This window comes from Schistocerca gregaria, chromosome 1, assembly GCF_023897955.1.
Source record: "Schistocerca gregaria isolate iqSchGreg1 chromosome 1, iqSchGreg1.2, whole genome shotgun sequence".
Lineage (NCBI taxonomy): Eukaryota > Metazoa > Arthropoda > Insecta > Orthoptera > Acrididae > Schistocerca > Schistocerca gregaria.
In genome coordinates, this window is record NC_064920.1 from 165383732 (window position 1) to 165400470 (window position 16739).

Consider the following 16739-nt stretch of genomic DNA (forward strand, 5'->3'; position numbering starts at 1 on the left):
AACTTTTACTTTTGAGGGACTATAACATATCAAACCAGTTGACTTAAGCCACACACATTGGAGGACCTGTGCCAAGAGATTACAGCAGCATGTAGCTGTGGTGACTGCTTGCCATTCCACTGTGTGTCTAGCTGCTAACAGTAGACATTTTGAACATCTTACCTGACCAACTGTTAACTGGAGGTAGTACTTGACTTGCCAAAGATTTTGAAGGTCTTTTCAAATACTGCTACATTTGCAGGTGATACAAGTATGTGGATAAAGTAACAAAATGCATTTGCATGGGCCACAGCCAGGAGGAAGATGCAGCTGGTGTGCAGCTTGTTCATTGTAAACAGCTTAACTTTTTATCTTACAAAGCCTCATATTATGCCATTCCTAACAAATAAAAATGACTTTAAGGTATCAGAAATAGAGATCAATGGGCACACAGTGAGTGGCACATTATGTGTAAAATTCCTAAGTACTTTGGAAGATAACAATCTGAGTAGGCTCATTTCCACCTTCTTTCCTTTTTAAAATTTACCTCATTGCATTGATCTGTGGATAAGATTGTTAGCCTACTTTACATATTTGTAGTAGATGCTGTCCTATGGCATCACCTCCTGGAGCAAAGCAAGTATTTTTTCTACAGAAGTGTATAGTAAGAATATTATATAAGTCTGATAACCAGCTGTCTTCAGAAGCCCCAGTTCTGTTCCACTTTCCAGTGCAGTTTTTCTGTATTTGTATTAGTGCTGGATGGTAAGAATGACAGTAGTATGAACTATGGAATTCACAACCGCAGTACTGAAAGAAAAAGTAATTTCCATATGGACCATTCATCTGTGTTAGTGTTAAAAAAAGTCATATATTGTGGTGCAAAAGGCCCGAACAGGTTGCTACCAGGCATCGGTCAGCTGATTGGAAACCTTTAGTATGCCATACTAAAGTAACTATCTTATTAGTCGCTACTGTAATTTGTCATAATATTGGGGCTCTGGGATGAAAATCCTGGCATTGTGCTTCGTATGATGAGAGTTACAACCATTAAAAAAGCCCTTGCCACATGAAATGAACTGGTATTGCCTAACACAGTTCTTCTGCAGCAATAGAATCTATATAAGTAATGGAAGAACTGTTTGTTGAAGTACTGATTTCATTTAACTGCTTATGTGCAACATGTACTCGAGTTGGCTGTCATAACAATTATGAATCTCCATCACAGATTGTTAGCATACAAAACTCTTTTGTTCTAAACTGTCCGAAATAGATATCTTAATGCTCCATTAGCAACTTTAATTTGTATCACCAACATTCAGAAACTCTCTCTTTAATTTGCTGTAGGCCTACATGACAGTTAACAGAGTTCCTGTGCTCTGTTTCCTTCTCATCAAGCTCTTTCAGTTCTTAGAACTTCCCAATTCTTAGTACTTTCCAATTCTTAGCACTTTCCAATTCTTTCTTCCCTTTTCGACCATTGATAATGTCCCACTTTTATTTACTTCTGTTTCTGTCTTACTAAGGAAATTTATATGTTTTGTTTGTTGTTTATTTATTTAAAAACACGCTTTTTGTGTCTTATTTAGCTCCCATTCGTACCTACAGTTTGATTTACATCTCATATACATTCTGGAGACCACTTGCATCTCATAACCTGGAATTCAGAGTGACAATTTGTTTTACCTAATTTATGGTATCACATTTAATCTTCTTTTCTCCTTTTCAAACTGTGTGTTCAGCTTTTAAAAAAGCTGCCTCTCACTTGTTCTGAAAGATTGAGGTTCATCTCCTTAACTATTGAATGCCAATTGTATTGGCCTAGATTTTCCAAGTACGGTCATTTACAAGGATTTAAATGTTTAGAGAAAATCGTTAAAAAGAGGTTTTGTATGCAATGTATACATATGCACATAGGTTGCAGCCAGTCTAACATATCTGTCCATTGCAAATGTAAACAATTCAATATTTAGACCACCTGAGGGAAGAGGAGCGGAAGGGGGGACCAGTCTCACCTCCCTCTCACAGGGCTGGCAGCCTATGTCTGTGTTTTGTACTTCTGTGAAGGCTGAACTGGCATATAACAGTCACAGGGATCACTGATCAGGTTTGGTATCACAAAGGTCATATTCAAACCCCATCATGAACCAGGGTTACTCTCTTCACTCATTTCACAGTAAAAGAAAACAATGAACATTACACAGCACAAACTAGATTGGAGTACACGAAGCATTTGGCAATGGCTACAATACAGTTTTTTGCTGCTTTGGCCGTGTCATTAACATTGTAGTTCAGGTCCAGTCTTCACCAGTGTCCTGTGCAACCATGATTCAAACCACTTCCTATCTAAACCTGTCTCATTAAAGTGTCTACGTAATGATACAACACGTTGTTGCACATTTATTAAAACCTTAAATGAACTGCTTCCATTTCAGGATACTTTTGTACTTGAGAGTAAACACTATTTTTAAGATGCAGTGTTAGTTGATGTCAATGAAAGTAATAATTAGTTATTGTTTTGCAGCATCTGAAACATACATTTTTAAGAAGAATGAAATAAATGAAAACTGCATTGTAAATTAAAAACACTTGTAGTGCTCTGTACATGTAGGGTTTTTTGTGCGTGATAATAGTGGAAAAAGACTTGTGTGCTGCAATGCAATAAGAGTCTTTAAATGTGTTCCAGGTTGTAGATACATGTATGAGGCATAGTGGACCAACATTTCAAGCGGAAGTTGGGAAGTTCAGGTTCCTGAATGAAATGATTAAATTAGTATCCCCAAAGTATCTTGGGGCTCACACATCTCCTGTAGTGAAGAAAAGAGTGCTACAGCTAATGTATATGTGGACAAAAGAGTTTCCCCATGAAACAAAAATCCGTGAAGCTTATGAAATGCTGAAGAAACAAGGTGTGATAAAGGTAATCTTCCAGTAATGTGTATGCCTAAGTGAGGAAGTGATCATATAATACAACATAAACTTAAAATTTTCATGAGTTACAACATTTTTTTAATATACAGTACTGTATGTATTTAAATGCATGCTATTTTTGTTTATCAGCTGTTCTGATACTCTTTAAATTGTGTCATTTCTTCCTAAATAAAAGTTAAGATGGATTATTCTGAAGAAAATCATTTGATTTTTAGGAAGATCCTCCTCTTCCTATTTACCAAACTGACAGTGCAGTAAGTCCAACACCAGCTCCAGCAGCAGCACCACCAAGAACAAAAAAGTCTATTTTTGATGATGATGAACAGTCACGGCTATTGCAAAGGTTGCTGCAGAGCAAGAACCCTGATGATTTGCAGGCAGCTAACAGACTTATCAAAAACATGGTGAAAGAGGTAAATGATCTCATTTTTGGTTGTGGTTAGTCAACGAGTCACCTACTGATAATTGACATGCGGCACATGGTTGACTTTTCTGAGATATTCCATGGAACTAAATTTAGAGATGTCAGCCTTTTTTGGCATAACAGGAAACACCTATCAGCAGCTCACTCTTTGAGAATAATAATGAATAAATCTATTCAATTTATGATTAACATCTAAGTTCACCATGTATTGTGGGCTGCTAAATATTCAAACCAGTAAACCAGGAGGAAAAAAATCGAACATCGTCAATTCAAGGTAGTTGCAGTGGTGTATATATATTTACTAGTGCCATTTTGTGCGTTAACTCTTTTTCTAGTTTGAGTACACACACTTGCAATCATTCACCCAGAATACCAAACACCCAGCCCTTTGCTATATTGACACTGTTGATGGACTGGGAAAGAGATGAACAATGTGGTATGGCTTGAAAAAGGATGTGTGAGTAAAGGGTGAGGGCAGGCTTTTGGAAATATGATGTAGGAGATGGAAACTGATTGAGATTTATGCCAGGGAGATTGTTGTAATGAAGGGTATGGTCGAACAACAGTTTTCAGCTACACATTTTAGAGGAGCTGTTACTTTGGGGCAGGATGGAAATAGCACAGGCATTGAAATAGCTGTTGAAGTAATTAGTGTTGTCATGTTCACCATTGCTGTGCTGGAGTTTGCTACTAGACACATTTAAGTTGTGGTCACTTGTGGCAGGAGCCAGTGGATTAGCTGTCATACTCACATAGAACACTGCACAGTTATTACAGTAAAGAGCTATAATGTGAAGCTGTCAATGTGGCCCTGTCATTTGTAGCAAATTAAATGGCCATGGCCCTCTGTTTTGTAGCACATTAAGTGCCTGTTACTGAGCTGCAATAGGAGATGCTGGATGGGTATTTGACAAATCTTGCAGCTAGGTCACCTACTGGGAATTGTATGTGGAGCACACATGGCTTATGGATAGATGAGGGTATAGCTAAGGTTGGTGTGTGACAGAGAACTACTTAGAGGGGTGAGATTTTCCATAAAATACGCTTTCTCTCCAACACAGGGAGATATAGACAAAACACATTAAAGATATGTTTGAGTTTTTCAAGGCGTGCCTGATAAGGCAAGTACTGGTTGTTGGCCAGGCAATGTGTTGAGACATTTGCTGGTGTCATGGTAAAAAATGGCATAGGAAATTTCTGTAATAGCTGGGAAAATTATTTTTTCCTTCCCACTTTTTTCTCCTTATGCTCCACCCACCAGTTTTGTGTTCATTGCCTTGTTAACAGAGTTCATAATCATTATTGTTCTGCTAGTTGGTACTGAGAGCAGCGACAACCAGTCCTGAATGCCAGTGACCTGGTCATGAGAATTTGTGCTTAGACTAGAAATAAGCTGAAAGCTCAAATGCAGGTGTGATTTTCAGAACAATTACTTGTATTGTTGTGCCCTCCAGCTATTGTCTGCTGTTGAGTAATTATTGTTCCCAATTTTAGTTTGCCGTTTCCATCATAAAATTTCCATTCTTGTATTGTTAAATACGTTGTGGATTAGGCAGACGTGTATACCAAAACATAATTCTACATGACTGTCGCCCAAGTGCATATGGAACATAAGTATATATTGTGGTTTATGCTAAGGTTATATTTTCGTTAATGGTAGTGGGAGACTTATACATGCATTGTCTTTGTGCCTTCAGATCCAAGTTAGTATTAGTGAGTTATTCTTTTCTTGTGTTTACTGGTAGAATTATTGATTTACTCTTTTCTTATTTTTCCTTTAAAGTACACCTTCATTATATCTTGGATATGGCATTACAAAACATAAACATATACAGGGTGTTACAAAAAGGTATGGCCAAATTTTCAGGAAACATTCCTCACACACAAAGAAAGAAAATATATTATGTGGACATGTGTCAGGAAACACTTACTTTCCATGTTAAAGCTCATTTTATTACTTCTCTTCAAATCACATTAACCATGGAATGGAAACACACAGCAACAGAACATACCAGCGTGACTTCAAACACTTTGTTACAGGAAATGTTCAAAATGTCCTCCGTTAGCGAGGATACATGCATCCACCCTCCGTCACACGGAATCCCTGATGCACTGATGCAGCCCTGGAGAATGGCGTATTGTATCACAGCCGCCCACAATACGAGCACAAAGAGTCTGTACATTTGGTGCCGGGGTTGTGTGGACAAGAGCTTTCAAATGCCCCCATAAAAAATAAATGAAAGTCAAGGGGATTGAGGTCAGGAGAGCGTGGAGGCCATGGAATTGGTCCGCCTCTACCAATCCATCGGTCACCGAATCAGTTGTTGAGAAGCGTACGAACACTTCGACTGAAATGTGCAGGAGCTCCATCGTGCATGAACCACATGTTGTGTCGTACTTGTAAAGGCACATGTTCTAGCAGCACAGGTAGAGTATCCCTTATGAAATCACGATAAACATGCTCCATTGAGCGTAGGTGGAAGAACATGTGGCCCAATCAAGACATCACCAACAATGCCTGCCCAAAAGTTCACAGAAAATCTGTGTTGATGACGTGGATGACGTGATTGCACAATTGTGTGCGGAATCTCATCAGCCCACACATGTTGATTGTGAAAATTTGCAATTTGATCATGTTGGAATGAAGCCTCATCCTTAAAGAGAACATTTGCACTGAAAGGATTGACACATTTATGGATGAACCATTCGCAGAAGTGTACCCGAGGAGGCCAATCAGCTGCTGATAGTGCCTGCACACGCCGTAAATGGTACGGAAACTGGTTCTCACGTAGCACTCTCCATACAGTGACGTGGTCGACGTTACCTTGTACTGCAGCAACTTCTCTGACGCTGTCATTAAGGTTATCGTTAACTGCACGAAGAATTGCCTCGTCCATTGCAGGTGTCCTCGTCGTTCTGGGTCTTCCCCAGTCGCGAGTCATAGGCTAGAATGTTCCGTGCTCCCTAAGACGTCGATCAACGCTTTGAACGTCTTCCTGTTGTGACACCTTCATTCTGGAAATCTGTCTCGATACAAATGCACCGCGCACGGTTATTGCCCGGTGCTAATCCATACATCAAATGGGCATCTGCCAACTCCTCATTTGTAAATATTGCACTGACTGCAAAACCACGTTCGTGATGAACACTAACCTGTTGATGCTATTTACTGATGTGCTTGATGCTAGTACTGTAGAGCAATGAGTCGCATGTCAATACAAGCACCAAAGTCAACATTACCTTCCGTCAATTGGGCCAACTGGTGGTGAATCGAGGAAGTACAGTACATACTGACGAAACTAGAATGAGCTCTAACATGGAAATTAAGCGTTTCCGGACACTTGTCCACATAACATCTTTTCTTTATTTGTGCTTGAGGAATGTTTCCTGAAAGTTTGGGCGTACCTTTTTGTAACACCCTGTATATGGGGTGGGCACACCGAGCAGGGTAGCGCCACGGTTAGCGCTTTGACTCGCATTCGGAAAGATAATGGTTCAAACTTGCATCCGGCCATCCTGATTTAGGTTTTCCATGATTTCCCTAAATCGCTTAAGGCAAATGCTGGGACGGTTCCTTTGAAGGACACAGCTGCTTTCCTTTTGCAGCCTTCCTTAATCTGAGCTTGTGCTCTGCCAGTAATGACCTTGTTGTAAATGGGGTGTTAAATACTAATCTCCTCTTTCTGCGCTTCCTCTTCCTTCTCCTCCTCCAGTGTTTATAGTGCCATAACCATGTTGCTCTTGAAACAAAGGCGAAAACTGGAAATGTTTACATACAAAATTTGCAGTATTCATAAGGGAGCATAAGAGAGTGACTGTTAAAATCCCTTTCTCAACATTTTTTCAGTGTCAGATTACTTATTTTAAATGTGATGGTGCATTTTCTTCTACAGAAATAGGAAGGACATTAAATTTTTAGTATAAAAGTTGTACTACATTTGTTGTCTTGTACTGATAGGCAATGTGATATTTGACAAATGGGACAGCAAATGGTTTTCATACATTTTGACTTTACTGGCATCAATTTACATGATATACATACAGTACTTTTACACTGCGTAACCATAATTCATTTTCACATTACAAACAGTTTCAGTTTCACAGATGCTCAAAGTTACGACCATTAACTTCAATGCATTTCTGAAAATGTGCTTCAAAAGACATTTCTTTGTTGATTCCAGCATGGACATTCCTTTTGATGTACATTTTCAGGTGTGGCTGGCATTTCGTGATAAACTTTGTCCTTAATGTATCCAGTGGCCTATGGGCAGGCTCTCAGCATCCTATCTGTCGATCATGATAATCACTGTTTAGTATTTCGTGAGCTGTAGCTGGGTAATGAGATGGACGACAGCTAAGTAATGAGATGGATAACCATCGTGTTGATACCACATGGCACTCTGTTCCATAAGGGGCACACCAATGCTGGAACTTCTTCATCCAAAAACTTTCTATATCTCCAGCCAGTCAGTTTACCTTCAGTGAAGTATCGTCTATTGATATGTAATCCCAGAATTCTACATCAAACATTAATGCTCCACTACCTGTAATGCTCAACTTCACATAACTATCTTGGATTTTCCTCTGACCAACAATTCATATTATGTTGGTTCACTTGACCAACATTGGCGAATGTTGCCTCATCAGAAAATAAAATGTTTGAAAATGTACTGTGTTCACATTGTACTACAACCCTTTGGCAAAATTAAACATGCTTCTGGACTAATGTGATACGGATGGAATTTATTACACTTCCAAATCACATTTCAGTTGACGGGAACTTACATGAGGATTAATGGCAGTTGCAGCTAATACAGCGACTTCCAAATTTTTCTCTGTAGCAGTTCTTCGTCACCTGTGTTTGTTTTGGGTAACACCTCTCAGTTTGGTGAATAAGTTGGCAAGTCATTGAAACTTTCTTGCAGATGATTGTCTCCTTTCAGGATATCATTCTCTGTATAAGTCTCAAGGTGCTCCAGCATTCCTATGAGCTTCACCATAATGTAAATCATATTGATTCTATCATTAATTGTGCATCAAACATCCATGATTACGAAACAAGGTGGGTCTCATTGAGAATAGTAGGTAATTTTCTTACGAGGTTCACCTTGGCTCTGGATAAGCTTGTACCAATGCCAACAAACCTGTAAGCAAATGAGTATTGTTATGAGAATACAAGTAAAAGAACAACAAACCTACTTACATTAAAAAAAGAATTACCTTCATTGTATAGCAATAACAAAATAAAAATAGAGAGAGAAAATCAAAGTGTGTGAAAACCATTTGATCTCGTATTTGTTCAATGTCGCATCACCTATCACCCCTAGTTAAATGTACTAAAACTTTTATACTCAAAATTAAATACCTTTACCATTTTTGTAGAAGAAAATATACCATCCCGTTAAAAAAAAAAAAAAAAAAAAAAGTAGTTTGCCCTGATAAAACTATGAAAATGCCGTTTTGAGGATGAGTTACACTCACTCTCTTATGTTCCCCTATGCCTACTGCAAATTTTGTGCAAAAACATTTTCGATTTTCCCCTTTGTTTTGGAGCAAAATGGAAAATGGCCGTGACACTATTTAAATGCCTCATCCTGTAAATATGCAATATATGTTCATTGCTCAAAAAATTGGTGTCGCCCCCGCCCTTTAAAAGAGCCAGCGTGGTCTGACATGTAGTAGTTTTGCCTCTCTTTAAATTATGAAAGCTTTGATTGTGCTGATTGCCCAGAGGGGCATTATACCCATACTATGTGGAGGGTGTAACTCTACCTGAACGTTGGGGATGTATAATGACTTGGACACACTCATTCATGTTACTGTGAATGTGAACTAGGCTATTTATTTCAGCATTCTCATAAATTGGGTGTTGCCCTTTCATCTGCCTCTTCATAATGAGTAAGCTGTGAGCACTTCCATATTATTCGATAACAGCCAACTTCACGGGGCTGGTGGGCATACGTTTCCATTTTGACGAATGCCTGGCTTGACTGTCCTGCTGAATCAATCGATCTTCATCTGGATAAGGCATACATGGGGAGACTTGAGGACTCCTTTTGCCACCGAATTGTTGGTGTTATTAAGGGTAAAGGCGGTGTTGCATGGTATTTGAGTGATATCTCCTAGGGTAATAATAAAATCTGACAGCCACATCACAACACTTGGTATGCAAGTCTTTTAGGACATCTTTCAAAGCATGTACTGGGCAGTTGCCTGTAACATCACTTACAGTTTCTTTCTGCTCACCAGAGTCACATGCAGCACTTTCACAGGTATTCCCCTTCTTCAAGATGTAGCACCATACTCATTCTCTTGTTCAGACACAATTGAATCTTGACCTTTCATGATGGGGGATATCAAACCATGCAGCCTTATTTGTTGCATTTTTATTTAAATGGGCATTCTGAAGTGGATGTTGGTTCCACCTTTTGTCCCATTTCTCAGTGACATTGAAAATGTATGTGATCCTAAGATAAAAACTTCACGTGTATAGCTGGTGGATTCTGAAAAGTGAGTTCTTTTGGGACTTTGTATTTTTAAGAATTTGCCCCTTCAACTGTTTTTTTCTGAGATCTGGAGGAACAGGGCACTACTGAATGGGAATTTATCTGCCAGTGCCAGTGAGGTCCTCATAGCCTCATCCAGACCTGCATGTATGTATGGTATTTGTATGCAATTGCACAATGTGGTTGCTGGAATTAATTTGACTTACTTATATTCATTGTGAATTAGTCCAGTTGAAATTTTGTTCCTTTATTAAAGGTGTCGATTTCCACAGAATATTATTAAGGACTTTCTTTTCTTCTATTTTAACTAGATATTTCTGTCATTTTATCATTAGTGATACCAGTGATAACAAATTTTGAAATGTAGTACTATCATTGTTTTTATGGAACAGTGGAAAATAATGTTACAGGCACTGAAATAATCACTTTTGAAGGATCGATATTGCAACTGGAAGTGATATACTACACTTCAAACTTAACAGTATTATAACATTTTGTTCTGTTTAGGCTATACTAATCTTTCATAATTCTGTTGTTAACAGTTTAATGTTGTGGTTTTCAGAATATGTATGGTAGTGTTAGTGTATTCATTGTTCCAGGATGAAAGAAGACTTGAAATGACCAACCGTTGCAATAATGAAATAGAGTCTGTACACAGCAGTGTTAGATTACTATCGGAAATGCTGGACTCTTACAAGCCTGGCGAGACTTCTGAAGAGGAACTTGAACTTATCAAGGAGTTGCATCAAAGCTGTAATAATCTACGAACAAACCTATTTCGCTTCGCAACAGAGATACACAACAATGAACATCTTCTGAACAAAGTACTTCAAGCAAGTGATGCTCTGGGTCATGTGTCGGACAAATACAATGCCATAATTGTTCAAGGTGAACTGCCTGAAACCAAAAGTACGTCTTTGCTGGATCTCAGTACACCAAGTGAAGAAAAGCTCCCACCAGTACCAACGGAACTTCTTGGCAAACAGCTTGCTGATTTGGGTAACACTTTAATGTCTTGTAACTGCAAGTCTTAAGGTCCCAGTAAAGCACGTCACAAATTAGAAACATGAATTGCCTTACCAAAAAGGCTATATTTAATTGGTAAACCACAATTAATGTTATATTCTCTATTGTCAGGTCTTGATGTAGAGCCTCCAAAACAGTCTGCAAATACACCAAACCCATCAGTTACACAGTCAAACATAGAAGTACTCGGAGATATATTTGGTGGTGCAGATATTGCATCTAAACCTCTTCCTGTTCTGCAGCCTGTCACACTTCAACAGCAGACACATAAAAGTAGGTATTCATTTAGTACTATCTTAGATTTACTTTTTTATCCTTGTTAGTGAACATAATGTTTAAAATAATAGCAATGTGTGTAGAATTCTTTCCACGTTGTTATTAAAAATTAACACCAAATAAAAGTAAATATGTTCCAAAATGTTACAGACAAATCTATTGTTGCCAAATACTGGATTTATTATTCATGGCAGAGATAATTAAAACTTAGAGTTTTCTTGTAAGCCACACTGTGTTGATTGTTGGTAAGTGGATTGTCATTGCTTTACCTAATAATGAAATTTAGGAGAACTCAACTACCCATCACCTATTTTGTAGAATTTATAGTTAACATTTGTCTTAGAGAAGTAGATTATGAAAGAAACAAAGCAATATATTTATTATGTTTGGAAGGATGAATGAAAAACACTGGCTGTGTACTTCTCAAAGAGATGATCCTGATATTTGCGATGTCAGCATTATTGGATGGGGATACAAACCACTATTCTTCCAAATGTGAGGCCTCTGCACTGGCCTAGTTATTAAGTTGAAAGAAGAGATAGATATCAGAGGACGCTGGGCATTATACACTGATGGAAAAAAATCACATCAAAAGTAATTAATTTAGAGTAATGAAATTTCAGAAACACATTTGTCTAGGCAACATATTGAAATGACTAACATTGCAAGATCATAGGTTAATGTAAGTGCGAGATAAACCATTGCAAATCTGAAATGCTGGAATATTAAAAACCCTTGTAACTGCGCGAATGTTGAATGCAAGCATGCAAACTTGCATGCATTCTGTTGTACAGGTGCCGGATGTCATTTGTCAGTTTGTGGAATGGTGTGCCTGATGCACGTGTCAGTCAATACAGGGACAGTTAATCCTGCTTGTGGATGATGCTGGAGGTGCCAGTGGGTGTGCGTTATCGTGGTGGAGAACACCCCTTCGAATTCTGTTCATCAATGGCAGCACAAGAAGTCGAATCACCAGACTGATGTATAATTTTGTAGTCACAGTGTGTGGAAAAACCACAAGAGTGCCCCAACTGTCATACAAAATCGCACTCCAGACCATTCCTCCACGCCGAGGCCCAGTGTGTAGCACGCAGACAGGTTGTTTGCAGGCCTTGAACTGGCTGCCTCCTAACCAACACACAGCCATCACTGGGACTGAGGCTGAACCAGCTTTCATCAGAAAACGCAACAGGCCCCCACCTCACCCTCCAATGGGCTCTTACTTGCCACCAGTGAAGTTGCAGCTGTCTGTGCTTTGGGGTCAATGGAATGCGTGCCATAGTGCATTTGGCTTGGAGCGGTCCTTGAAGTTACTGATTTGTAAAAGTGTGTAGTGTCACTAACTGCTGCTTAGATTGCTGCTGTAAACGCAGTACGAAGCACCTGAACTACGTTCTGAACACAATTGTCTTCCCTCTCGGTAGTGCAACATGGCTGTCTGGACCAGGCCTTCTTGTGACTGTACATTCTATTGACTCCCGCTGCCAGAAGTTGTGTGCACAGTCTACATTACTGTCAAGTCGTCCTGCAATACTGCAGAAGGAACACCCAGCTTTTCATATCCCTATTATACACGACATTGTTCAAACTCTGTGAAGTGTTGACAGTGTCATCTTTGTGGCCTTAAAAGCATTCCCGACTAACATTAACTCACCATGTCCAAATCCCAAAAGTAACTAACGCAAACCTGATTTGCATCCTCTTAGTGGTGCTACTAGCATTACTCGTGAAATTTGAATAGACATCTTATTTCAGATGTAAACAAACCTATCTACTTTTGTTTATGTCGCACAACTCCTCCTTGATGTTGTCATTTTGACAGAAAGTCAGAGAATAATAGAAGAGTGTATAAGCACCATCCAGAAGTAGAAAAAAGTAGTATAATTTGAAACCTCATAGAAAAGTCACATGGACAGGCTGTAGGAGATATCTGTCGGAAGTAGAAGAGGAAACTTTAATTAAAACACAATGTAGTACGCAAATATTAAGGGGACAAGTCTCCAACAGCCAGGTTTGGACCTGGCGATCCTGGGGTTCCAGAGCTATTGGGTGGTCAGCTCAGCTAGTCCTCTGTTACTGTAATCTCAGGGCATGTTTTGGCAACCGCTATAGGATGTGACAGTCAAAAGTTGTGTCTCTCAGAGAGCAGGAGTCTTGGATTATTCTGTACAGATCATGAGGTTGGTACGGACATATATCAGGGTGTATACAACCTGGGACAACCGGGAGATGCGGGAAAAACCCGGGAATTTTTTTCATCCGGGAGAAAACTGGGAAAAACCTGGGAATTGTTTACAATTCCGGGAATTTTTCATTGTTTTAGTTTTCAGTTCCCCCCCCCCCCCCAATGAACCATAGACATTGCCGTTGGTGCTGAGGCTTGCGTGCCTCAGCGATACAGATAGCCGTACCGTAGGTGCAACCACAACGGAGTGGTATCTGTTGAGAGGCCAGACAAACGTGTGGTTCCTGAACAGGGGCAGCAGCCCTTTCAGTAGTTGCAGGGGCAACAGTCTGGATGATTGACTGATCTGGCCTTGTAACACTAACCAAAACGGCCTTGCTGTGCTGGTACTGCGAATGGCTGAAAGCAAGGGGAAACTACGGCCGTAATTTTTCCCGAGGGCATGCAGCTTTACTGTATGAATAAATGATGATGTCGTCCTCTTGGGTAAAATATTCCGGAGGTAAAATAGTGCCCCATTCGGATCTCCAGGCGGGGACTACTCAGGAGGACGTCGTTATCAGCAGAAAGAAAACTGGCGTTCTACAGATCGGAGCGTGGAATGTCAGATCCCTTAATCGGGCAGGTAGGTCAGAAAATTTAAAAAGGGAGTTGGATAGGTTAAAGTTGGATATAGTGGGAATTAGTGAAGTTCGGTGGCAGGAAGAACAAGACTTTTGGTCAGGTGAATACAGGGTTATAAATACAAAATCAAATAGGGGTAATGCAGGAGTAGGTTTAATAATGAATAAAACAATAGGAATGCGGGTAAGCTACTACAAACAGCACAGCGAACGCATTGTTGTGGTCAAGATAGACACGAAGCCCACACCTATGACAGTAGTACAAGTCTATATGCCAACTAGCTCTGCAGATGATGAAGAAATTGAAGAAATGTATGATGAAATAAAAGAAATTATCCAGATAGTGAAGGGGGACGGAAATTTAATAGTCATGGGTGACTGGAATTCATCAGTAGGAAAAGGGAGAGAAGGAAACGCAGTAGGTGAATATGGATTGGGGGTAAGAAATGAAAGAGGAAGCCGCCTGGTAGAATTTTGCGCAGAGCATAACTTAATCATAGCTAACACTTGGTTCAAGAATCATCAAAGAAGGTTTATACATGGAAGAACCCTGGAGATACTAAAAGGTATCAGATAGATTATATAATGGTAAGACAAAGATTTAGGAACCAGGTTTTAAATTGTAAGACATTTCCAGGGGCAGATGTGGACTGTGACCACAATCTATTGGTTATGAACTGTAGATTAAAACTGAAGAAACTGGGAATTTAAGGAGATGGGGCCTGGATAAACTGACTAAACCAGAGGTTGTACAGAGTTTCAGGGAGAACATAATGGAACAATTGACAAGAATGGGGGAAAGAAATACAGTAGAAGAAGAATGGGTAGCTTTGAGGAATGAAGTAGTGAAGGCAGCAGAGGATCAAGTAGGTAAAAAGATGAGGGCTAATAGAACTCCTTGGGTGACAGAAGAAATATTGAATTTAATTGATGAAAGGAGAAAATATAAAAATGCAGTAAATGAAGAAGGCAAAAAGGAATACAAACGTCTCAAAAATGAGATCGACAGGAAGTGCAAAATGGCTAAGCAGGGATGGCTAGAGGACAAATGTAAGGATGTAGAGGCATATCTCACTAGGGTAAAATAGATACTGCCTACAGGAAAATTAATGAGACCCTTGGAGAAAAGAGAACCACTTGCATGAATATCAAGAGCTCAGATGGAAACCCAGTTCTAAGCAAAGAAGAGAAAGCAGAAAGGTGGAAGGAGTTTATAGAGGATCTATACAAGGGCGACGTACTTGAGGACAAAATTATGGAAATGGAAGAGGATGTAGATGAAGATGAAATGGGAAATATGATACTGTGTGAAGAGTTTGACAGAGCACTGAAAGACCTAAGTCGAAACAAGGCCCCGGGAGTAGACAACGTTCCATTAAAACTACTGAAGGCCTTGGGAGAGCCAGTCCTGACAAAACTCTACCATCTGGTGAGCAAGATGTATGAGACAGGCGAAATTCTCTCAGACTTCAAGAAGAATATAATAATTCCAATCCCAAAGAAAGCAGGTGTTGACAGATGTGAAAATTACCCAACTATCAGTTTAATAAGTCACGGCTGCAAAATACTAACACGAGTTCTTTACAGACGAATGGAAAAACTGGTAGAAGCCAACCTTGGGGAAGATCAGTTTGGATTCCGTAGAAATATGGGGACACATGAGGCAATACTGACCCTACGACTTATTTTAGAAGAAAGATTAAGGAAAGGCAAACCTATGGTTCTAGCACTTGTAGACTTAGAGAAAGCTTTTGACAATGTTGACTGGAATACTCTCTTTAAAATTCTGAAGGTGGCAGGATTAAAATACAGGGAGTGAAAGGCTATTTGCAATTTGTACAGAAACCAGATGGCAGTTATGAGTCGAGGGACATGAAAGGGAAGCAGTTGTTGGGAAGGGAGTGAGACAGGGTTGTAGCCTCTCCCCGATGTTATTCAATCTGTATATTGAGCAAGCAATAAAGGAAACAAAAGAAAAGTTCGGAGTAGGTATTAAAATCCATGGAGAACAAATAAAAACTTTGAGGTTCGCCGATGACATTGTAATTCTGTCAGAGACAGCAAAGGACTTGGAAGAGCAGTTGAACAGAATTGACATTGTCTTGAAAGGAGGATATAAGATGAACGTGAACAAAATGAAAACGAGGATAATGGAATGTAGTCGAATTAAGTCAGATGATGCTGAGGGAATTAGATTAGGAAATGCGAGACACTTAAAGTAGTAAAGGAGTTTTGCTATTTGGGGAGCAAAATAACTGATGATGGTTGAAATAGAGAGGATATAAAATGTAGACTAGCAATGGCAAGGAAAGCGTTTCTGAAGAAAAGAAATCTGTTAACATCGAGTATTGATTTAAATGTCAGGAAGTCTTTTCTGAAAGTATTTGTATGGAGTGTAGACATGTATGGGAGTGAAACGTGGACAATAAATAGTTTACACAAGAAGAGAATAGAAGCTTTCGAAATGTGGTGCTACAGAAAAATGCTGAAGATTAGATGGGTAGATCACATAACTAATGAGGAGATATTGAATAGAATTTGGGGAGAAGAGGAGCTCCGCTGCTCGACTCGCTGCGGCTCGCACCGTTGTTCTTGTTGTTGAACGCCAAACTAGCCCATCGCCATGTCCGGACGCGGAAAGGGAGGCAAAGTCAAGGGCAAGTCAAAGTCCCGCTCAAGCAGGGCTGGGCTCCAGTTCCCGGTCGGCAGAATCCAGCGCCTCCTGCGCAAGGGAAACTACGCTGAGCGCGTCGGCGCCGGGGCGCCCGTCTACCTCGCCACTGTCATGG

General features: G+C 39.8%; 1 protein-coding gene across 3 annotated transcripts in view; it reads left to right on the forward strand.

Moving 5' to 3' along the window:
- The window catches only part of LOC126336072 (ADP-ribosylation factor-binding protein GGA2), a 141292-nt gene that overhangs the window by 41724 nt on the left and 82829 nt on the right, over positions 1 to 16739 (forward strand). For all 3 annotated transcript variants that reach the window (XM_049999563.1, XM_049999569.1, XM_049999555.1), the window contains exons 3-6: positions 2666 to 2899; positions 3126 to 3323; positions 10440 to 10839; positions 10978 to 11139. In XM_049999563.1, the coding sequence (XP_049855520.1) occupies positions 2666 to 2899; positions 3126 to 3323; positions 10440 to 10839; positions 10978 to 11139 (994 nt within the window). The remainder of the gene's footprint in view (positions 1 to 2665; positions 2900 to 3125; positions 3324 to 10439; positions 10840 to 10977; positions 11140 to 16739) is intronic.